This window comes from Eumetopias jubatus, unplaced genomic scaffold, assembly GCF_037043125.1.
Source record: "Eumetopias jubatus isolate StellerSeaLion01/CBP00866 unplaced genomic scaffold, mEumJub1_p1.0 scaffold_1, whole genome shotgun sequence".
Classification (NCBI taxonomy): Eukaryota; Metazoa; Chordata; class Mammalia; order Carnivora; family Otariidae; genus Eumetopias; species Eumetopias jubatus.
Window position 1 is genome coordinate 55,069,849 of NW_028274807.1, and position 24,758 is coordinate 55,094,606.

The following is a 24,758-nucleotide window of genomic DNA, read 5'->3' on the forward strand; positions in this document are numbered from 1 at the left end:
CCAAGCAGGCTTCACGCTCAGCCTGGAGCCTGACGCAGGGCTCCATCTCACAACCCTGAGATCATAATCTGCATCAAAATTAAGAGCTGGATGCTCAACTGACTGAGCCACCCATGTGCCCCTAATCCCCTTCTTTTTATTGGGCTCAGGGATACTAGGACAAGCAGGCCTGAGGTCTGCTGCCCATAAACAAGAGCTGGGACCTGCAGCTAAGGATCCTGACACCAGGCCAGCGCTGTTCACCACATTCAGCTGCCTCTACCATCTTTCAGAGTCCCCCTAAGCATCCTCCCTCCGTACCGCCTTCCAAAGAGATCACTGCCCTCCATATCTGCCTAATAGAGACAGAGCTCCTCAAAAAGAAAAATTATGATTGTTGCTAGCTATTAATTTCTCAATTTCTCCCACACTGAAGAGCTATCAATCTAAACTGAAAGTTAAGACATCAGAGTAGTTCAAACAGCTTTGAAATAAGAATCAATCTCTCCTCTCCTGTTTATGTGACTTAAGCCAAGAGAGGGACACGGCTTAATAACAGAGGGAGGGGTCTGGAGCCTGACTGTGTCAGAAGACTATGTTCTACAGTTAACATCACTCTTGGCAAGTTACTTCTCTGGGCCTCAGTTTCCTCTTCTATGAACGAGGAATCATAAAAATCATAGGACTGTATAGGGTTTCAGTGAGTTGGTACTCTTAAGGCACCTCTAACAGTGGTACATTCCAAGCAGTACTGTCATTTAATCCTTCCATTCAACGTTCTCCTTTAACTCCTCACCTACAAGAGGGAAACAAACCATAAGAGACTCTTAACTGTAAAGAACAAACTGAGGGTTGATGGAGGAATGTGGGTGGGGGATGGGCCAGATGGATGATGGGGATTAACGAGGGTACTTGTTATGATGAGCACTGGGTGTTGTATGTAAGTGAAGGACCACTGAATTCTATTCCTGAAACCAATCTTGAACTGTATGTTAACTACCTAGAATTTAAATAAAAATCTGAGGGGCACCTGCATGGCTTAGTCGGTTAAGCGTCTGCCTTCGGGCTCCTTGCTCAGCGGGAAGCCTGCTTCTCCCTCTTCTGCTCCCCCTGCTTGTGCTCTCTCTCGCTCTCTGTCTCTCTCTGTCAAGTAAATAAATAAAATCTTTTTTAAAAATTAATTTAAAAAATTTGAAAAAGAAAAAAATTAATAACATCCTCATCTACAAAATACATACAGTTAATCACTCAGGGTAGTTTTTGAATTCACCAAAATATATGTGGTTATGGAAATTTCCGGGAAGAAACTGGAGAAGAGAAGGGGATTGGAAACATGAAAAATATGCACTTATCTTTAATACACAAACCCCTGTGGAGATCACATGGCCCAGTATATGCAGAAACAAGTGGCAGATAAACCATGGAACAAATGAAGCTTTGGCTTCAAGACCCCTCCCCAACACAGGCCCCCTCCAAGGCTCTGTCCCCAACTTCATACTTAACGAATTTTGCAGTTTCTCTTTGGATGGACAAAACTGTACATACTTCAAGGTCCAAAACATCTAGATCTGCCCTTGTTAAGAAACATTTTAAGTAATACTTATTTTCAAATACCAGGAATTATTACTAATAGTCTTGGCTAGAAGACCTCCTTGAGGATTCTCTGAATAAAGGAAAGGGGATTCTAGACCATTAGAAAGAAAAGGTCATGGGCAAATAACAGTTAAGTCTCTGTGTCTGGATTAGATCCCTCAGGTCTGTCAGGAGACTGCCCTGTGTTAGAAGGTTGGGTCCGGGTGAGCAAGAGTGACGGAAGGAGCGGGGCTTAAAGTGCTCGCTGGTCAAGGACAAGGTGGAAAATAGAGATTGCGTATGAACTTCACTCGAGCCTACAGGAATTAGGACACAGGAAGGAACCAGACTCAAAGTAAGAACACGATCGGGTGGCAAAGGCTTAACAACGTTAAATCAAGAGGCACAAGATGTGGGGTTTGACTTCAAAATCAGAACGATCAGGAAGTACAGATCCTTAAACTGAACTGAAAATGTGAAGCTCGGTCCTCAGTAAGAGGGGAGATGAGGTCTAACAAGATGAGACACGGAATTCGAGCTTCGAGGGGAAGACTCAGGAGCACCCGTGCTCAGTGATGCTCAGCGGTGCTCAGAGGCACAGTGTTCCTTTAGAAGGGACCAAGGAGTAGCCTGCTTTGGAAGGAAGCCAAATGTCTGAACCTTACTCTGAGCACTCAGGAAACGGGTCCCACTGTGCTTCCAGGGTACCAGGCAGCCTCTGGTCATCCCTAAAGAGCATGCACACTAGTGGAGAACTGGTTGTACATGCAGTTCAGGTGCCCAAGGAATTTTTATAGGGCAGAGATCTACTAGGTGTACTTGCATTGCAACCCAAATTAGTATTCCCTCCAGTGAAAAGCATTTCAGACAACACACCTGAACTTCTCCTCCCTCCATCTCTGTGGAGGTGAACAGGAATGACCGACTGACATGCAGAGTGAGGGATGTGCTGTGGCAAGACTGCTTGCCTCTGTCAAAACTGCTTCTGTCCTTCTTGGAGGACAGGCGAGTTCCCTCTGGACCCCCGTTCCTAGTGGCCCCCAGCAGCTGCCCTGGGGCCTGCTTGGGACACCCAGGAGCAGAGAGCAATGGATGGAATCTCTTGGTCCCACCCTCCAGGGCAGAACAGGGTGACTCATGGAGCCAGGAAGAAGGACTGCCCTGAGCCCCTCACACCCTGCGGGCTTCTGTTCCGGGCTGTTCTGAGGCGCCTCTAACTGCTGGCACTGGGCCAGCTTGTGCAGTAAGCCACGAACAATGCTGTTCCGGCAGGGAGTGTGACATCTGCTCCTCAGGAGAGGATGAGTTAGAAGGTGCGCATCTTCCGTGAGACATCTACTGTGCCCGACACTGAGCCAGGCATGGAAGTGGGAGGTACAGGAGAAAAAGAACACCTGATGCCCACCTCTAGAAACTTCTAAAGTGCCACACAAGCTATTTGCTTCATGTCTCATTGGCTGTACTGCGACCACGGGGCCCACAAGTGTGAGTGTATTACACATTAGCCCTTTTGGAAAAACAACGCATCACTGCAGAGAAATGGGATCTTTCTCGCAAGAGTAATAAAGTATTTCAACCACAGCGAAGGTAATAGCTTCTCGTTAGACAAGGGTCTTTAGGTGTCATAAATTTTCGATCATGGCAATTTATGTAAGAAGGCTGAAAAGTACTCTCGATGAATAAATATATTTTCTAAGGCATCTGTCTCTGTGGTTTACACAGATTTGAAATCTCAGCATCCTACCCAATAATGACACATTTAAAAGATTAAATTCTAAATGGGGAAGTGCATAGTCTTCATTACACAGTTGTATTCAGATATGCCACTTCAATTTGAAAAACACAGCTAGAAGTTCAGAAAGTCTTCTTTGCTCTACATTTACTGCTAAAACAACCAATGTGGGAATTGTCAGATGACACGCTCTCCTTTTCTGTGTCCACATGAGAACTGCAAAAGAACAGAATGCTATTGCTGGAAACCCTTTTCCACAGGCACGATATTTTACACAGGCTCTGCACTTGATGCAAAGACCATGAACATGACAAATGAAATCCAAATATAGTCTCCATACTCCCATGCAAATGCCACACCTTATTCTGACCAAATATAAGAACACCTTGGTCTCTGATAATATATGCAGAAGGTGTTAAGTCTAACCTTTGCAGAGTCAACCAATTCAGTCAAATGAAAAATATTTGTTTTTGTACCTATTTTGTGAGGAGTTCTGCATAAATCAAATTATGCCTTCAATCTTGCATTCACTGTTTGGTAAATACTTATTATGTGAAAGGCCTAGGTGTTTGAGGAATGGAAAGATGAATAAAAATGGCCTCTTCTTTCTAAACATTCACAGTCTAACATAGGAGACAGAACAGTTACACGAGTAACTATCATACCAGTTAGAGAGTAAAACATGTTCTAAGAAAGACCCACTCAGGACAAAGAGAACCGGAAAGAAGATGACATTTTCACAGGTAGGAAATGAGAAAAAACTTCATACAGGAATGACATTATTTTTGGATCTTGAAGAACAGGAAAAGAGACAGAGACCACTCCAGACACAATGGAAGGAACAAAGGCACTCAGAACAGCAGGGCGAAGGAGAACACACCTAAAGAATAAGGCAAGGCTCAGGAAGATTCCTGCAGAGGGGAAGACACTGCAGATGACCTTTGAACAACATACGTATTGGGACCCCAACACTTGCAGAGCTGAAAATCTGCATACAACTTTTGACTCCCCAAAAACTTGACCATTAATAGCCTATTGTGGACCGGACGACTTACTCGTAACAGTCAAACACTTATTTTGTATGTTAGATTGATTACATACTGCATTCTTATAATAAAGTAAGCTAGAGAAAAGAAAATGTTATTAATAACATCATAAGGTACATTTACAATACTGTACTGTCTTTATCGGGGGGGGGAAAAATCCACAGAAGTGGACCTGCACCGTTCAAACCCGTGTTGTTCAAGGGTCCACTGTAATGCCAGAAAGGCAAATCGTAGCGGATTAGAGAGAGCCTAGACTGTAGGATAAGAAATATTAACCAGAAAGGATGAACCCAGAAAGACTCACAGGATACATAAGTGATACAGCACACACTGTAAAAGCAGGGATTATATAAATATGTACCCATTAACACTACTTCTGGAGAAATGGGTAATAGAGTAGGCTTTATTCAGGGAATCAAGTTCCGATCTGTTTTATAATGACTAAGGGCTTTAAGTGGATTTAAAGTGGTACCAAAACACCCTGAACGAGATGCACCTAAACTATGTGCCATGTGCATGATTATGACGCAATCATCCTTGTCATACAATAGAAGGTGGATGAGAATCTAAGTCGTGAGTTAACTGAGAAAAGGGCAAATTTGAGGACTGGAAAGTTCCTGGAATGCAGAGAAATTGATTTTGTAACTCTACTCTATGGTTTTAAAATTACTGTTTAGGTTTACTGAAAAACAGGATAACAATTATCCAGGTAATATGCCACTTAGTGGCTGAGCAGTCAAGAGTGGCGCAATGAAAATGAAAATGCTTCATCGTGTGGCCAGCAGGTGGCACTTGTCACTCGGTATAGAAAACAGCAGGTCTTGAGGAATGAATTTGAAATGTGGAGTGAGGAACAGATTATTCATTCATCTCTTCAGAAAGGAGAAAGACTGGGGAATGGGCTGTTTCAGAAGCACAATTTACAGAGAGGGTCTTGGGTTGCTTATCAATTACATCTTGAAATTGAGCTCTCCTATCAGGTTACCGAACTTCAGTATTTTCCTTAACAACTAGGTTTTGCAGTGTATCAGTTTGTTGCCTTTGTAAATGTTCTTAGGTCCTTTCTGTATTTACCCTTATGAGACTGTGAGCAGATCCGTGCTGAAATTAGACAAAAAGGAAACAAATTCCAACTTCACCATTTAAAAATGTGTGATTGTGACTGATTCAAGTTATTTAACATCTTTGAACTTTACTTCCCTCTTTTGCTATAACTGATGTAACTGTTCTGTTTCGGGGATTACATAAGATACCATCCGTGGAAATGACAGCTTTGGACCTAGCTACCTCATTTTCTCCTGGAGGACCAGATCTAACCACTGAGATACCTCTTTCACCAAAACAGCTCCCTGACTCACTGTAAGCACTGTCTAACCAGGGCATCAGGTAGGTGGTGCTCCTAGAAGTTAGCCACTCCACACAGCAGTAGGGCGCGTGAGGGGTGGAGAAGAGGCTGTAGCTGCCGACTTCACATACTACTACCATAATACTCTCTCCCCTACCATTATTCCGTGACTCCTGCTTGTCTGTAACACAAAGCCCAGAACCACAGAATCTAAGATCCAGAAAGGTCTTTGATGAACGTAGTCATTTCCCAGATCAGGATGCTTTCAGCCATGAAAGATGAAATACGAGAGAGTAAGAAATGGGATGTGCAGATTTAGGTCATTTTTATATTTGTTTCCCAGTCTAGTCAATGGATAAGTAAGTAGGCACTGGCAGAGGGAGGCAGAGAGAGAGAACCAGAGGGGGCAGACCATAATTCCATGGCAAGCACCTTATTATTTCCGGATATTGGGAGAACGGGCACCACCAGTAGACATGGTGAATCATGGTCACACACTAGCCAGTTCCCGATTTTCCAGTGGTATCTACCCTGCACCTGAATCATGTCTGCACTGTGCCTACAGGGCACCAATGCCCTACTTCTCTGGCTTTCCCAGCCTTGCCTGGGTTGTACTCTAACAGAGCTTCTTTTAAAAGGCAGTCAGGAAGAGAGTAAATTCACAATGAATACTGGATGGTTTTGAGTCTTGTTTCAGCATCAGGCAGCTATCACCAAAATACAGTTTTGGAATACTTTCATGGGTTATTTTTGTGAAAGGGGGATTGAGGTCACCTTCCAGAGGTCTACTAGTTAACAATTAACATATTTTATAATGAGTTACACGGTCTTTGAAAGAGATGTGTCACACAGATGCTGAGCCTGTTTTTTTTTAAATACGTAAGTTTAGCATGTAATTTGAAGGATTGGCACCGTGAAGGAACAAGTCAGTGCTGATCTCCAAGTCCCCTTTTATAATGTTTTTCTCACCTATAATGCCTGCCCTTTCTCCCAATAGACTTCAAGACACAAGCTAAGTGCCACCTCTTCTGTGAAGCCGTTTTTTGACTAAAGCGGCCCTCACCCTCTCTGTATAATAAACAGTTCTGGTGGTTTCAGCTGTGATCAGACAGATACTGAACTAGTATCGCGTGGCGGTGGTCACTAATTTTCAAATAGCTCTTAGGCTTGGTCCATGAAAAGACTTTATTACCTGAATGCATGTTCTATTTATTGACCCAACAACTACTGAGTACCTACTGCTTGCCAGGCACTGTGTAAGGTAACAGATTTACACTGAACAAAACCAGAATTATCCCTGCACTCACAGAGCTCACACCGTGGTATGAGAGTGATTCCATCTTCCCTGCAATGCCCAGCATGGGACAGACCCAAAGGCAAGTATGTGCTCAATGACCACCTTAAAATTAACTGATTGCCTGTGGTTACGGAACTCTAAACAAAGCTTTCCTTGATGACACAGAATTAGGGTCAGTTCAGGGCACTGAGTACTGGGAGTTGAAGATGCTAGGATTACCTACCTTCACAAAAGGGGGCAAGGGAGGATTCCTAGGTCCTTTGAACTGATGGGAGCTAGTCTCTAGGCAAGGACTGCTAAACTTCTTTGTTTATACGTCAAACAGACTGAATCTATAAACCTGGCTTATGAAAATCTCAACTACCAAGAAAGAAAGAATAAGCAGAACGGATGGCCCAAATGGGTTACCCCAACAGCTACCATCAAAATCTCTACCTGAGATGAATAAAATGAATAAAACACCCAATACTAAACAAACAAAAAGGTAATCAAAAACCTCGTGATTGGCACTATTACCATCCAAGGGTCAGCTCTGACCTCCATAGGAAAGAAAAAAGCATTCAGAGACTGCAATAAAGACAGAGGCATTTCAGGAGACACTGTCTGCCTTCGCAAATCTACAGGGAGTGGCAAACAAGAAGCAAAAAATCAAAGGAAGACATTCCACGTTGGAAAGATCTGACTTTACCTGCTTGTTTATTAAAGAAACTTCAGGCTGTGATATCCTTACTTCTGACCCGTGTTATCAAACCCACAACTAGAGGCTCTAAGAACTATAGAAAGTTTCACCAATCTGGGGGGGATGGGGAATGCTTAAGAGAATGTGTTTGCAAAGTGACTCTCGGTGTCTTCCCCAGAGACTCCAGACTAAAAACGAGGGTCAGGTTTCCTTGCCTGGGATCCCAAGTGGTGGCTGACTTGCATGGCAGACCCCTAGCAAAGTGGGAGGGGAAAAGAAGAAATGAGGTAGAAAAGAAAGCTGATCTTCTAAAGGCACAGGAATACACATAATAACAGTAAGGTATTAAGCCCGAGACTCTTTATTCCTGCTCCATAAGAGAATTTTCTATTCAAGTATTTCATTTCCCGACATTTACAGAGGAGTCAACACATTTGGACATATGCCGCTGACCTCCTCAAGTTCTATTTGAGGAAGCTGATAGGCTCTCCAATTCAAAATTGCTGAATTCGGGTATTAAATCTATAAAGTAAACAGAGATCTAATTACTTTATTAGTTAAGAGATTAAAACAATATTTCTGCATATCACTTTGTCTTTCCCTTGAAAATGTCATGGTTCCTTATGTTTACCGATAGTTATGTTTTATTTATAGAATTTTCTTAATAATTGAGTGACACTGACTTTCTGTATTAATAGGCTAATATTTTTTAAAAGAACAACTCTTCACCTCAAAAATCCACCCTCAGGGAGGAAGCCCAGTGAAACCAAAAGAGCCTAGCCTTTGGACACATACCGACGTACGACCCAGTCTTGACCGTGTCACCTGACAAGGCTCTCTGTGCACCTGCAGGGTGGAAACAAATCGCCCTGCTTCTCTCATGCACTGTTGTGTAGATGGGCTTAAATATGACAGGTAGCTTTTTTTTTTTTTTTTCCTTCAATTCTTCTCCTTTCCTGAGCCCCTGGGGCACTTGTACTTGTCTTAGAACAGTCCTTAGAGCCAAAATTAAAAGTGATAAAAAAGGATGGAAAAAAGAAGCTACACAATTTACAAGGGTGAAGCACATTAACTGATTCCCACACATAAAACGAACAGCTCTGGAGTTCAAGTAGTTTCTGGAAAGAATAACAGCTCACCTGTGGCTGCGGGTCTGCCAGTCGACTGTGATACCTCTGGATCGCCTCTCGAAGTTGTCTCTCTTTCTCAGTTTTTGATGGTGACACCGAGCTCATGGTGCCCAGAGGGATGGAAGGCAGGCGTTCTGCCTGATGACAACTTCACAATCAACAGGAGACATCGTCAGGAAGAAATATAAAACTATTGTCTATAAAGGATGATTTACTTCTATAAAAAGATACTCTTTATGCCTTATATCCAAAATTTGAATACAAAGGAAGAGCAGTGTATTGATGACCTGAGGTTAACACATGACGTTAAATCTCCAGTTCGTGCGGAAAAGAGCTTCAGGGGAAATGTGGAGGATGGTATATTTACAGGAATGGGAGCATATATTCATTCTTTTACAACTGCTTCATTTATCCTGCGCGATCATGAAACGAGGCCTTTTGCAAAAACGCTTTTAGATAATTGGAGCTTATCTCATTATTGCTAAACATTTTTTTTCCCCAAAAAATGTCAGGTAGGAATCTATAGGTCTCTGTAAAGGACACCAAATAATTCTGCTTCTGAAACACGTGGATCCACTGTGAAGGCTGAGTGTAAAGAGCAAGGACCCGTGGGACGGGATGCAGTGCTCAGTGACAGCCTTGCAGGTCACCGTACCCCGGGCAGCCCTTCATCACGGATTAGCCCCGTGATCCAGGGACAGCAGGTGCACATCCTTCTCTCTCCAGCTGCTGGCAGCCACTGTGCTTCCCAGGCTTACTGCTGTGCTGTTCCCACATGCTATATAACCAAGTAGAATTGTATGTAGATGCACAAAAACCAGACTGTGGATGAGAGCCTCCCTCGTTATAGTGACATAAAATACTAACGACTTTTGAAACATATGGCTCAAGAGGCTGGAGGTCCTTTTCTTCCCCCCCCCCGCCCCTACTTTTGGTTCCCTGGCTATGTTCTGGGGAGCTGAGTTAGCCAAACTATCAAAAAATTGAGATATTACATTGTTTCCCTTGGTATCAAGGCTTGTCAAGGATAAGAAGCTGGGGTCCCCCTGGGCGTGGCACTGTTCAGAGTATGGCTGGGAAAGTTCCGGAGTGGAACAAAAGGTCAAGGTCAATTCTAAGAGCCTGCTTTACACACGGGTTTTTCTATTATTGACTGGAACCAAAAAGAGGGGAGAGGGACAAAGTTTGTATGAAATAAATGTGTTGTTAAGCTAGGACAGGGACAAGGAGGTTGAGCCTAGAAAGAGGACTTTCTCCCTTCCGAACCAGTGCAGGAAAAAGAGCAGACCAAACCCATGATTCCTGTTTTTCAGGACTGCAGGGCATGTTTCCCTTCCCCCTAGCAAGAGAGAAGAGTGAGGAGCTACAATCAGATTCAAATACGACTGTGAAAAAACACTTAATTCCACCCACATATGGTATTTGTTGTTACTATCACTTTAGAAAATAAGGTGGTAGAGAAACCAATCAGGGGGCATCTACGATAAATACAGCCGCCGGCGGTATGGATTCGAAGACATCTGTGGGGTGGTACCTACAAAATGAACGTTAACTTAAAAACATTGAGTTTTTATTCAGAAAAGAGAAACCTCGAGTATTTTAATAAAACACACAATCCATTCAATGATCTTTAAAGATTTTAACTTGCAATACGACCCATGGATATTTCAAACATCCTTCTCACAATTCAGACTTTTTTGGTGTGATCAAATGATCGGCATCCTTTTTACCCTGCTGCTGATCCCTATTTCCAAATGCAGATAAACGCATAGCATGGATACAGCGGAAGTATATTGATACCTATTTCTCAGGTACTATGATAAAAAATGTCTAGCCTCCCTCTGTGTTTAAAGCGGAAAAGGAAAAAATGCTCTGGTGGTCCAAAGAAGAATGGCTTCATTTTACCCCACCGGGGTGACCAGCTCGGAATAACACTACCATATTTGTCAGATGGTGCATTTTGTCACCCCATAGCATACGACTGGCATGAGGCTTCCTGAAATGTAAAAGGGGGCTTTCGGAATCTAAAAAACAAAACAAATGAATAAACAAATAAAAAGCAGAATTAGACTTATTAATACAGAGGTTGTCAGAGGGAAAGGGGTGGGAGGATGCGCAAAATGAGGGTGGGGGAACAGCTGATACAGGCTTCCGGCTGTGGAATGAACAGGTCACGGGGTAAGAGGCACAGCATCGGGAATGTAAAAGCCTCAGCGTGGTGACAGATGGGAGGTTCCCTTGCGGTGAGCGCAGCACAACATATACAGATGCTGAATCACTGTGTTGTACACCTGAAACTAATGTAACATTGTGTGTGAACTACAGTCGAATAAAGAAATTTAAAACACACACACGGGAGAGGATGCCTTCAGAGAGTGGGTGTGGTAAGGCAGAAAGAGTACAGGTTTGCATCCAAAGGCTTGGCTTCAAGTCTCAGCTCTAGGGAGGCATCCTGGACAAGTCACTGGGCCTCTCCTGGCCTCACTATTTCCCCCTCTGAGAAACGATGCAAGTTCGTATGGTTATCGTAAAGAAGAAATGAGATAACATACGTAATTGCTATGTAAGAGAAAACTGTAATTATGTTTCCTGCCTAAATTCTGGTTACACAGGCATTGTTCATCTAAATGCTGTTCACTGGCATTAACCCTGCCGACAATTGGCAATTAACTGCTGACAATAACACTATACTTTCTGTAAATACAGTCAATGCCACGTTTTACCCCATTACTCAGGCCTTCCATTCACCGAATGTTGCCTAATAACTATACTGTATTTCTCATCACTTTCATACACTGATTTTATGGGATTCTATCTGAATCCAATGGCATAGGGTCTTGCTATTTCATGGCATGTTGTCAATGTACACACGGTCCATCCTACCATACTGAATTAGAGCTGCAATGACCTCCAATAAGGGAAGTGTCAACTCTTTACACGTCTCCTAAATCTCTTGCTGTCACATTAAGTATATTTTTTGTCCTAATCTTTTCAGTGGAAATGAAATACACCTGGTCAAAATCATGTCATTGTATTTCAAGAATCAAGGACTTAAATTATAAGACAACGCTGCATTTTAAGCTTCTAAGGAAAACCATCAGTTTTCTGTCGACGTGGCTAAATTTCTCTTGCCTGTCATCACCGGGGGCACTATTTGATGTGTGAAAGAGACAGAATTGATGCAGCTTTGAAACTAATTTTGCAATGCTCTGTGATCGCACCACCACTTTTCAGGGAGGAGAGGGTGAGAGTGTGCCAATTCACGGGCAATGGTAAGCTGGAGGTAAGGAAAACCGTAGAGGATAGAAACCAGTTCTGTGGGTCCAAGAATGCCCCAAGACTGGGCTGAGAAGTCACAGGCATATGTTAGATCTGTGGAAAGGGACCTAAATTCTCATGGCTTATAACTAAGAAGCTCCCAGTATCCAGGAACTTAGTAAACTTAGTAAACTGTCTTTCTAATGGGCTCAGCTGGACCCAGAGAAGACGCATAATGTACTAGGATTACACCCCATTCTAAGTGATAGAAAGCCGAGTGAAAGAGAGGTTCTGTCACCTATCCAAGATCTCACAGCTAATGGAGCCAGGGGAATCAAACACAGGCAGTCTGGCCCCAGAATCAGAACTCTAAACACTCTTCTAATGCTGCATGAAAAGTTCTTAGCTCATAGGAAGGGATCAATATTCATAACTATTCTTAATATTGAAACTAAGCCAACCCTTGGCTCTTCTGTGGGAGATACTTAAGTTTCAAGCCAGGGCTAGAACCCAGCGAGGAGTCAGAGACCTTGGCCAGTAGCCTCACGAACAGGTACCTTAGCCCCCACTGGGCTTCAATTTTCACTTCTCTAAAAAGAAGGAGTGAGGCTAGATCAGTATTTTGTAATCATGCTCCCCGGAGCTCCAGGCTTTTTAAAGAGGACAGCACAGAAATGAGAAATGGAGTCTGATTCACACACATCCCAGCTTCCAATTTAATCAGGAAAGTTCTGCATTTATCTTATGTATTTGGGGTCTGAACAAATTTTGTTTGGGGAAAATAGGTTCTGCTGAAAACCAAGAAACAAGACTAAAAACCCCTGGGCCGTGAGGAATCTAAGAGGCCTCACCACCTCTGGTATTTTCCTTAGTCTCTAAATATGGGTAACTTGGGAACTCCAGATGGAAATGTTGGTGTGTGTTTGTGCTGTTTATTTTTTTTAATTTTCTTTCCTTTTTTTTTTTTTTTTAGGGCTGGATAAAAAGAACCACACAGAGGTTATTACTCTAATGTCTGTATTAGCAATATTGATCCACTTATCCAGGCCAAAGAACTTAGAACAAACTCCACGGAGAAGCAATGTTTGATTCAGGGGTGCCTTCATTAAGGGGGGGATACTCATTCTTTCCCTTCCCAAGGAAAATAATGTAAGCCTAAAGGGTCTGTCATAACACTGACATGCATCAGTACTTAATCGGTCTTTTTCCTGTTTTAGTCTGAACTTCTTCCTCCAAGAGCACAAAGCAATGAAATCAATATGTGACTTAAAGAGAAAAAGCACATGGTCTAACAGGTTAGTGCCCCAGGAGACACCCTCTGGATAAGACTCCTTTACAATAAGGCCATATGTTGTATGAAAATGAACTAGAAGGCAGAACTCCAACACTGGGTCATGGTCTCCTGCCAGTGGAAGCACAGAGCTACACATCCCAAAGTTTGCAAACAATTACACGCAGGTCTCCTTCATCTTGACGGGAAAGCACACTAATGAAGTATATTTCCACAGGTGGTAAGGAGCCAGAAAGAGTTCACAAGGATGACTGCTATTAAGCTAAAGTGTATCTATCGCTGACATTTCCAGTTTCACACAAATGCATTTTGGGAATTAAAAATAGATAACGAATTTTAGAAAACTATCAAAAACTACCTGTTTTCCAAGGGGTTAGGATTATTAGCACAAATCCAGAGGTCAAAAAATTCTTTTTCCTGGTAAGTAACAGAAGAAGGCAAGATTCTCCATTTAAGGCAAAGATCTGGTAATGAAAACAAAATCACACACAAGAAAGAGCACAGTCAGAAGTGAACATAGCAAGTAACGTGTCTGACTGCACACACCCAAACGATGACGTATCTTTCAATCCAGAGACAAGTGAATCCATAACCATGCACCTTTACATCTGATGGCACACCTAGTCTAGGATTCTACGAGCTACCCGGAGACACCACCAATGAATTGTTGTTATTAGTGTTGTTGTTATTGCTTAAGTTCTTTCCAGTTGGTTCCTGCTCCTTTCAGCCAGAAGAATGTTGGTTAGGTCCCTCCCCATCTCTTCCTGAACCACAGGAAGACTTGTAATGACTCGACTCTTCCATTTTCTCCGACCTACAATCCCTCTGTTGCCAACACTGCTTTCCATCTCCAACCATTTGACTAACATAACGAGCAAAATCAAGCTCTCTGAACCATTCACACAGTTCCTCGCTCTGCACCTCTCTCCTGCTCTTACCCCACCCTCCAGCCTACGATTTCTGACTTCTTTTGTCTATTTCCTCCTTTCATTCCTTCCCTGCCTGTAGAACCAAGGCACTCCAGTCTCAAGGCTATTCTCAACTCTAATCCTGAATTCTATCCACACACACAGCTACTGGCTCTTAGGTAAACATTCTCTCTGTTCATCTAAGATCGAGGCAGTATGCACATTGGTTCAGAACACACAGTGCTGAAGTCACAGTAGCTAAGAACTGGAATAGCTCTACCAGTTACCACCTCTATGATCTTGAACAAAGTACTCCTCTATGCTTCAGTATCATCATCTGTAAAAAGAGATTAATATTAGCACTTACCTAAAGGGAATGTTGAGGATTAAATGACATAATAATGATAAAAGCCAACATTGCTAGGCATTATTTATGACGGTAAATTTTATGTGTCAGTTCGACTGGTCCATGGGTTACCCAGATATCTGGTCAAACATTATTCTGAGTGTGTCTGTGAGAGTGTTTTGGATGAGAATATTTGCACTGATAGACTCAGTAAAGATTACCCTCCCTAACACGGATGGGCCTTATCCAATCAGCTGAAGTCCTGAAGAGACACAAAAAGGCTTACTGTCCTGTAAGTAAGAAGAAACTTTTCCTTCCTGACTGTCTTGAGCTGAGACATCAATTTTTTTTTTCTGCCTTCAGACTCAAACCAAAGGATCAGCTCTTCCTGAGCATCAAGCCTGTCAACATTCAGGCTGGAACATCATCACTGGGTCTCCCAGTTCTCAGGTCTTCAGACTCAAACCAGAATTCGGCCAGTGGCTCTCCTGGGTCTCCAGCTTGCTGACTGCAGGTCTCTGGACTCTTTAGCTTCCTTAATCACGTAAACCAATTTCCCAGAATTAATATCTATCCGTCCATCCTATTACTTCTGTTTCTCTAGAAAATCCTAATACACCATCCTAAGCACTTAGTAAACTTTACATGTGTTAATTCATTTTTTTCACAAAACTGTATGATGTAGCTACAAATACTAACTCCATTTCATAAGTCTGAAAACTGAGACTTAAAGAAGTTAGGGAATCTGCCCAATTTCATACAGCTTTCAGATACTGGAGATTGGATTCTGGCAGTACCTTGCACACATCAAAAACACACAGTAACTTTTAGCCTTTATTGTTATCATCCAATAGGTTGTTGCATAGAGTCATCAATTTCCTCAATTATTCCTTCTAAATGTATGGCGTGCAGGTTCTTCTGAAATTGCACAGCCATGACTTTCTTTGGACTTTTACAATTTCTCCCCTGGCTCCTGGATGATGCCAGTAATCTCCTCACAGGTCTGACCTCAACCATTGCGCTAGCCCTCCTCCAAATCATCCTGCACTGAGCAGCCAGAACTACCTTACTACAAGTTACATATGATGCTCAGGTCCTCTTTGGACCACCCCAGGGACAAGGTGGGACAGGTGTTCCCTGGGCACTGTGTAAATAACTACTATTGTGTGCTTTTTTGTTTGCCTGGTTGCCTTCCCCCTGGATGGCACATTCCTTGCAGATAGCAGAGAATGTCTTTAATTCTCTAACCCTTTATATGGTGGCTAGAAGATGTATCGGAGGCACACAATCATAAGTGCTAAATGCTTGAATGATGTTCTCCTACTGAAAAACTGCCAAAGCCTTGTCATTACTTATCAAAGGAAAAACTCCTTACTCTGGCATTCGAGGCCCTCTAATAGGTTTACTCAACCTAAACACTCTTGTCTTTTATTACTCATTCATCATTCATCCAGTAGTCAATTACTAAGTACTATATATTTAACACAGTGCTAGGTATTAAAATAAAAAAATAACTGTGTCTATTATTCTATCACAAAAATTCTAGCTGAAGTGTACACTTGATATTAACACACATTCCCCACTACATCTCTGCCTCTCAAAATTCTACCTCGAGAGACATAGAGGAAGATGGTGGCAGAGCTGAAGGAGTACAGGCTCACCTCGTCCCACGAAGACAGCTAGATAACCATCACAACATCCTAAATACCCCAGACATAGACCTGAAGACGGGCAGGACAAACTCCACAACTAAAGGGAGAGAAACAGCCATATCGAAGAAGGTACCTCTATCATGAAGTCTGGCCTCAACTCGCACCACCTCCCTTTTATTGAAACCTCAAATAACTTTATGCCTCTTTGACCCCATTTACCTAATTTTAATCTCTATTACAAGTAGTTTCATGCATTTCTGAACCTTTCCTGGACCCTAATCTCCTTGAAAGCAAGCACCCTGTCCTACCCACCTCTGTCTCACTCACAACCCATTTTTTAGCACAATGACTTACTATTGGGAACTCACTAAATGTTTGCTGATTGGAATGGAATTCAACACTCACCACACTGAATGATGAATGGGATGGCCATGGCTTGTCGTCTCTGATACTGAACAGAATCTAAAGATTTCTCCATGTCCTTGTCATTCTGATATCCAAATTCATTCCAAAACAATGTTAGATTTCTATTACCTTAAAAAAAAAGTAGGCAAAAAATAATAAAAGAAAATTAAATCAACAAGATCAGGATGATAAGCAGTTTGAGTATAAGCACATGTATATATAATATGATCTCAACTATGTAAAAACTACTACATATACAGAAATAAGAAACAAAAATATTAATATTAGTTTTCTCTGAGTATGGGTGAAATTTGTCTTCTGCTTTATACTTGCATTTTCCAAACTGTATATATATTATGATTGCAGTATTTTTATAACAAAATTAAACATAATAGTAGTTATAAAAATATATACATATTGTAACAAACTACATTGACATTTAAAACTTTTTTCTTAAATACTCCCAGAAGCAATTGTACTGATTAAACTTAAAGGCCACCCTTCAGACTATTGATACAGATATTTATCATCTTGTCTCACAGCCAGTTTCTTCGCTGTTATTTTATCTCTAGTCCCTTTCCTGCCAGTGTTTTATGCCCTACCCTTGCCCCAGATTCTAAACTCGCTCCTTGCTTAGAAACGGCACTTGTCATGGAGGACCGCTAGGAGTCCTTCGTAAGAGGCTGTGCTCCTATCCTTTGATCCAGCAATTGCACTGCTAAGACTCTTCCCTACAAACATACAAAACAAAGACTATATATATCACAACACTGAACAGAAAAAGAAAAGAAAAGGAAACAACATAAAAACCTGAAATAGGAAACTGATAAATTCTATTTCCAAACAAGGGACACGAGGCAACCTTTAAAACAGGTTTAGAGCTAAATGCATAGTGTGTCAAGACCTCTTAGAGTTTTATAATACTTTTTTTTAAATATGAAACAAAAAGAAACAAACAAAAAGATATGAAACAGAATACCTACTATAGTCATTTTTATAATTTATAAAAAGTTTATACATATACAATTTTGATGGATATGCCTTCCTATTCCTGAAAGGAAATAACAGAAAGTTTTAAGAGTAGATGCCATTGGAAAGGAGAGAAATTGAGAAGAAGGTGGGGGGAAGACACTTCCACTTTCATTTTCAACCTTTTGAACACTTAGAATATTTTTACATGTACACGTATTACTTTAAAAACATTTTTTTTAAGGAAAAGAAACCAAGTTTACCATTCTGTCCAATATGATAACCACCAGCCACATGTGGCTACTGAGTACTTGAAAGATGGCAGATATAAAACATTTCACCAACGTACAAAGTCAAACAGTGAGAATCTAACATACACACCTTGGAAATAAAATATATGCAGTAGGGCCAGCCTTCCATCAACCTTAACATATGACTGAATAATCCATGCAAACTACAAATAAACATCCTCATACTTTACTATTCCTGTTAAAATTTAGGTTCAGAATGCTATGTGCCATTAAGACAAGCAAGGAAGGAACTCCGTCTTCAAAAAGAAGTATGAAATTGGGCCAGGCTGAAAACGGCCCTCACAAATTTCCAACTCTCCTACCTTGTCTCTTCACAAAACTCCTAGCAGCTCTCACCTCAAATTTCCCTTTGGACTCTGCTTTTTGGGCTTCTCTCAACTCAAACTCTTGGCTTTCAGCCAATTGCTCAGCATTCAGTCTTGGCCCATCCCAGACTCTACTTCTTCACTGCACACCAGACCCTGAAATATTCTTTGGTGTCTGGACAGGGTTTGTGAAACCTCATTCTCTGATTGCCACATGAACTACTCAGTTCTTACTATGTCAAAGTAAGAGGTGTTGCAGATTAAAGTCAGGTGGCTTGGACTGCTGTCTCTGCCACACATTAGTTGTAGAACTACTGAATTTTCTTATCATAAAGTGTTTATAAAAACTTGCCTTACAGGGTTATCATAAAGAATAAATGTGAAGGTGTATTAAAAACTATAATACTCTGAAGAAATTTAAGTTGCTGCTGTATTATATTTATCCTCTCTCTAAATATTGCTTCCCCAAGGATACTGTACCTTTTCAAAGGAGGAACTGCGCTTTATAACTTTGCATGCCCTCAACATGGAGCTCAGCATCCTGCACGTAATAAGCCCTCAAAAAAAGTTGCTCCTAATCTTGACAAAATACCTTATTAACGTGCTGTGTGGGTTAAGATGAAGGTGAAATCATGTCTCTCCATGAAACATTAACTAAACACACTTAACACAACCCACCTAACTTCTCAAACAAATATAAACTGTGAACCCCAACATAAACACCTTAAGGGCGGTAAAACTACTAGGATGTTAGAAACAGGCACATACCTCTCAAGGGTGGGATGACCTCTGCTCTGTGATCACACCACTCTTTAACGCTTACGCATTACATTTTAGTTTACTTTATGCCTATTTTTCCCTCTAGATAGTGAAATCCTTGAAGACAGTGGCTATGTTAGGATCTTGTTTTTCAGAGGCTGACACACAGAGCTTAATGTTTACTTGTAAGACTAAATAATACCAAAGAATGACTGGCTATCAAAGCAGAAGAGAGGATATTCAGTAGCCGAAATATCACGAGCAGACCTGATAAAAGATATTATACTATTCAAAGCAGGTATCAGGACAAAGAAAACAACCAGAGTTATTCACTCTGGAGGTCAGAAACAGCTTTTTCTAACTGTCAAGAGAAATTCAACTTTGTTTCTCCAGATAGAAACTACTCCAACATGCACAACTTAAATGTTATTAAAACAAATTTCCAAGGACTGGCCCGGGAAGACTAGGCAGATGTTTAAGCAAGCCAGAGGGATAACAGCAGGAGGAAACATATCGTGCCAGATTCTATTTTCTTTTATGTGTTACTCAGTCTGTAGACATTTATACAAGATACCCTGAAAAAAGTTCCTCCCATATAAGAGAACCTCCACCAAGCTATCAGTGGATTTTTCAGCAGAAACCTTGTAAATCAAGAGAGTGTGGGATGATATAATCAAAGTGCTAAAAAAACAACAACAAGAACACCACCACCTGCCAACCCAGAATAATTTACCCGGCAAAGATGTCCTTCAGAAATTAAGGAGAAAAAGAATTTCCCCCAAAAACCCAGGGTTTTTCATTACCACTAGACCTACCTTACAAGAAATGCTACAGGGAATTCTTTAAGCTGAAATGAAAGGATACTAATTAGTAACTTGAAAACATGAAAATATAAAATTTACTGGTAAAGGTAAATATATAGTCAGATTCAGAATGCTCTAGTATTATAATAGTGGTGTATAAATCATTTAACCGTAGTATAAAGGTTAAGACAAAAGTATTAAAAATAAGTATAGCTATAATAATTTCTTAGTGGATTTACAATATTAAAATGTGAATTCTAAATTGTGAAATAAAAAAACAAAGAATGTTTGTGGGGAAAGGGAGTAACAAGGTAGAGATTTTGTCTGAGATCAAAGTTAACCTGTCATAAGCTTAAAACAGACTGTTGTAACTAAAGCATGTTTTATGCAAGCCTCATAGTAACCACAAAGCAAAACCTAGGATAAACAAAAGTAAAGCAAAACAAACAATAAAGCAAAACAAAAGATAAAGAGACAGGATTCACAGCATTACACTACAGAAAATCATCATATTGCAAAGGAAGACAACAAGAAAGGAAGAAACAAAGGAACTAAAAAACAGCAATTAAAACAATAAGATGGCAATAATAAGTCCTTATCCATCAATAATTATGTTAAATGTAAATGGATTATATTCTCTAATCAAAAACATAAAGTGGCTGAGTGGATTAAAAAAAACAAGACCCAACTATATATTGACTATAAGATATTCACTTCAGTTTTAAGGATATAAATAAGCTCAAAATGAAGGGATGGAAAAAGATATCCTATGCAAATAGAAACTGAAAGAAAGCAAGGATAGCTAGACTGGTATCAGACAAATACGCTTTAACCCAAAAAGTGCAACAAGAGACAAAGGAAGTCATTATATAATGGTAAAGGAGTCAATTCATCAAGAGGAAATAACAATTATAGATATAGATAGATAGATAGATAGATAGATTTATATCTATCTATCTATACATCCAACATCAGAGCACCTAAATATATTAAACAAATATTGACAAATCTGAAGGCAGAAATAAATGAAAATACAATCATAGTAGGAGACTTCATTACCTCACTTTCAACAATGGATAGATTAACCAGAGAAAAATTATAAGGAAATAATGTACATGAACCATACTTTAGAGCAAATGGATCTAATAGACACACAGTATTTCACCCAGTAGCAGTAGCATACACATTCTTCTCAAACACATGTGGGACATTCTCCAGGATGGATCATGTTCGATCACAAACAAGTCTTAACAAATTGACAAATATTAAAATCATTATCAAATATCTTTTCTGACTATAGTAGTATAAACTAGAAATTAGTAATAGGAGAAAAGATGAAAAATTCAAAAACAGGTAAAAGTTAAACAATATACTCTTAAATAACCAAAGGGTCAAAGAGAAAACCAAAAGAGAAATTTAAAAATATATTGAGATAAATGAAAATAGAAACAGCATACCAAAATTTAACAGATGCAATAAAAGCAGTTCTAAGAGGAAAGTTCATAGTGATAAATATATTAAAAAACAAGAAAGATCGCAAATAAACAATCTTTCCACCTCAAGGAGCTAGAAAAAGAACAAATGAAGCCCAAACTTAGAAGAAGGAAGAAAATAGCCAATATCAGTAGAAATAAATAAAAAAGAGAACAGAAAAACAATAGAAAAGATCAATGATACTAAAAACTGCTTTTTGAAAATATAAACAAAATTGACAAACCCTTAATTAAACTAAGAAAAAGAGTGAAGACTCAAAATCAGAAACCAAAGAAGACACATTACAACTGCTACCCCAGAAATACAAAAGATAAGAGACTACTCTGAATTATATGCCAACAAATTGCCTAATCTAGAAGGGGTAATTTCCTAAAAACATACAAATGTATAAGACTGAATTATGAAGAAATAGAAAATCTGAAAAACCTGTAACTAGTAAGAAGATTTAATCAATAATCAAAAGTTTCCCAACAAAGAAAACCTCAGGACCAGATGGCTTCACTGGTGAATTCTATCAAACATTTAAATAACAATTAATGCCTATCCTTCTCAAACTCTTCCAAAAAATTGAAGAGGAGGGCACATTTCCAAACTCATCTTACAAAGCCAACATTATTTTGACTCCAAATCCAGATGAGGACACCACAAGAAAAGTACAGGCTAGTATCACCAATGAATACAGATGGAAAACTCCTCAAAATAATACAAGCAAATAATATTTAACAGCACACACAAAAAAAGGATCATAAGCTATGATCAAGCGGGATCTATCCCTGGATGAAATGATGGTTCAACATACACAAATCAACAAATGCAATACACCACATTAATGGAAGGAAAGATAAAAAAACATATGATCATCCCAATACATATAGAAAGGACATCTGAGGACAACTACATGCAAAAGAATGCAACTTACACCATATACAAAAAACAACTCAAAATGAATTACAAACTTAAATGTAAGACCAAAACCCATAAAACTCCTGGAAGAAAACATAGGCAGTTGCTCTTGAACATCAGTCTGAGCAGTATTTTTTTGGATCTTCTCTGGCAAAGGGCAACAAAAGCAAAAACTTAACAAAAGGGACTACATCAAACTAAACAGCTTTGCACAGCAAAGAAAACCATCAACAAAACAAAAAGGTAATCTACTGAATGGGAGAAGATATCTGCAAATGACATATAGCCAATAAGGGTTAATATCAAAAATATTCCACAAAAGATCCCAAATAGCTTTTTCCGCCATCTTGGAGTCTGTGGAGGCCTGCTGGGAACAGGACTCCTATAGCACCAAATAGTGTCTGGAAGGCTGTGGTCCAAGGCCATTTTTGCTGGCTATAAGCGGGGTCTCTAGAACCAGAGGGAGCATACAGCTCTTCTTAAAATCGAAGGTGTTTATGCTCGAGATGAAACGGAATTCTATCTAGGCAAGAGATGTGCTTATGTGTACAAAGCAAAGAACAACACAGTGACTCCTGGTGGCAAACCAAACAAAACCAGAGTAATCTGGGGGAAAGTAACTCGTGCTCATGGAAACAGTGGCATGGTTCGTGCCAAATTCCGAAGCAACCTTCCTGCTAAAGCCATTGGCCACAGAATCCGTGTGATGCTGTACCCCTCAAGGATTTAAATTTATGAAAAGTAAATAAAGGTGTAGAAAAAAAAAAAAATCCCAAATAGCCAAAGCAATCTTGAAAAAGAAAACAAAGTGGGAGGCATCACAATTCTGGACTTCCAGCTACATTTCAAAGCTGTAGTCATCAAGACAGTGTGGTACTGAAACAAAAAAAAAGACACATCAATCAATGGAACAGAACAGAAAACCCAGTAATGGACCCACAACTATACGATCAACTAATTTTTAACAAAGCAGGAGAGAATATCCAATGGAAAAAAGACAGTCTCTTCAACAAATGGTGTTGGGAAAACTGGACAGCAACATGCAGAAGAATGAAACTGGACAACTTTCTTATAGCATACACAAAAACAAATTCAAAATAGATGAAAGACCTAAATGTGAGGCAGGAAACCATCAAAATCCTAGAGGAGAACACAGGCAGCAACCTCTTTGACACTGGCCATAGCAACTTCTTACTAGACACATCTCCGGAGGCAAGAGAAACAAAAGCAAACATGAACTACTGGGACTTCATCAAGATAAAAAGCTTCTGCAGAGTGAAGGAAACAATCAATAAAACTAAAAGGTAGCCTACAGAATGGGAGAAGATATTTACAAATGACATATCAGATAAAGGGTTAGCATCCAGAATCTATAAAGAACTTATCAAACTCAACATCCAAAAAACAAATAATCCAATTAAGAAATGGGCAGAAGACATGAATACACATTTCTCCAAAGAAGACATCCAGATGGCCAACAGACACATGAAAAGATGCTCAACATCACTCATCATCAGGAAAATACAAATCAATACCATCTCACACCTGTCAGAATGGCTAAAATTAACAACACAGGAAACAACAGATGTTGGTGAGGATGCGAAGAAAGGGGAACCCTCTTACACTGTTCGTGGGAATGGAAACTGGTGCAGCTACTCTGGAGAACAGTATGGAAGTTCCTCAAAAAGTTAAAAATAGAACTACTCTACAACCTAGCAAATGCACTACTAGGTATTTCCCCAAGGGATACAAAATTACTGATTCAAAGGGGCACTGGCATTTTATAGCATCATTATCAACAATAGCCAAACTATGGAAAGGCCCAAATGTCCACTGACTGATAAGTGGATAAAGAAGATGCAGTGTATATATATATATATATATATACAATGGAATATTACTCAGCCATATAAAAATAATGAAATCTTGCCATTTGCAAAATGTGGATGGAGCTAGAATGTGTTATGCTAAGCGAAATATGTCAGTCAGAGAAAGACAAATACCACATGACTTTACTCATATGTGGGATTTAAGAAACAAAACAGATGAACACAGGGGAAGAGAAAAAAAGGGGGAGCAAACCATAGGAGACTCTTAACTATAGAGAACAAACTGAGGGTTGCTCTAGGGTAGGTAGGCAGGGTATGGGCTAAATGGGTAATGGGTATTAAGGAGGGCACTTGTTGTGATGAGTACTGGGTGTTATGTAAGTGATGAATCACTAAATTCTACTCCTGAAACCAATATTACACTATACGTTAACTAACTAGAATTTAAATAGAACAAAACAAAAATATATAAAGAACTCACTCCGCTCAGTATTAGAAAAACCAAACTAATTAAAAAATGGGTAGATGACTTAAATACACATTTCTCCAAAGAAACACATATAGCCAACAGACACATGAAAAGATGTTCAACATCATTAATAATTAAGGAAATACAAATCAAAACCATATTAAGATATCACCTCATAACTGTCAGAATGACTATTATCAAAAAGACAAGAAATGACAAGTGTTGGTGAGGATGTGGAGAAAAGGGAGGCCTTGTGTACAGTGAGTGGGAATGCAA

At 40.0% G+C, this 24,758-nt stretch overlaps 1 protein-coding gene and 1 pseudogene across 1 annotated transcript in view; one reads left to right on the forward strand and one right to left on the reverse strand.

Moving 5' to 3' along the window:
* MORC1 (MORC family CW-type zinc finger 1) overlaps window positions 1-24,758 on the reverse strand; it is a 176,459-nt gene that overhangs the window by 67,252 nt on the left and 84,449 nt on the right. Inside the window, exons 15-17 of the mRNA XM_088022888.1 lie at window positions 16,641-16,769; window positions 13,688-13,793; window positions 8,790-8,928 (exon numbers count right to left, since the gene is read on the reverse strand). Coding sequence (XP_087879014.1) covers window positions 8,790-8,928; window positions 13,688-13,793; window positions 16,641-16,769 — 374 coding nt within the window. The remainder of the gene's footprint in view (window positions 1-8,789; window positions 8,929-13,687; window positions 13,794-16,640; window positions 16,770-24,758) is intronic.
* LOC114214846 (large ribosomal subunit protein eL33 pseudogene) lies at window positions 18,752-22,929 on the forward strand (annotated as a pseudogene).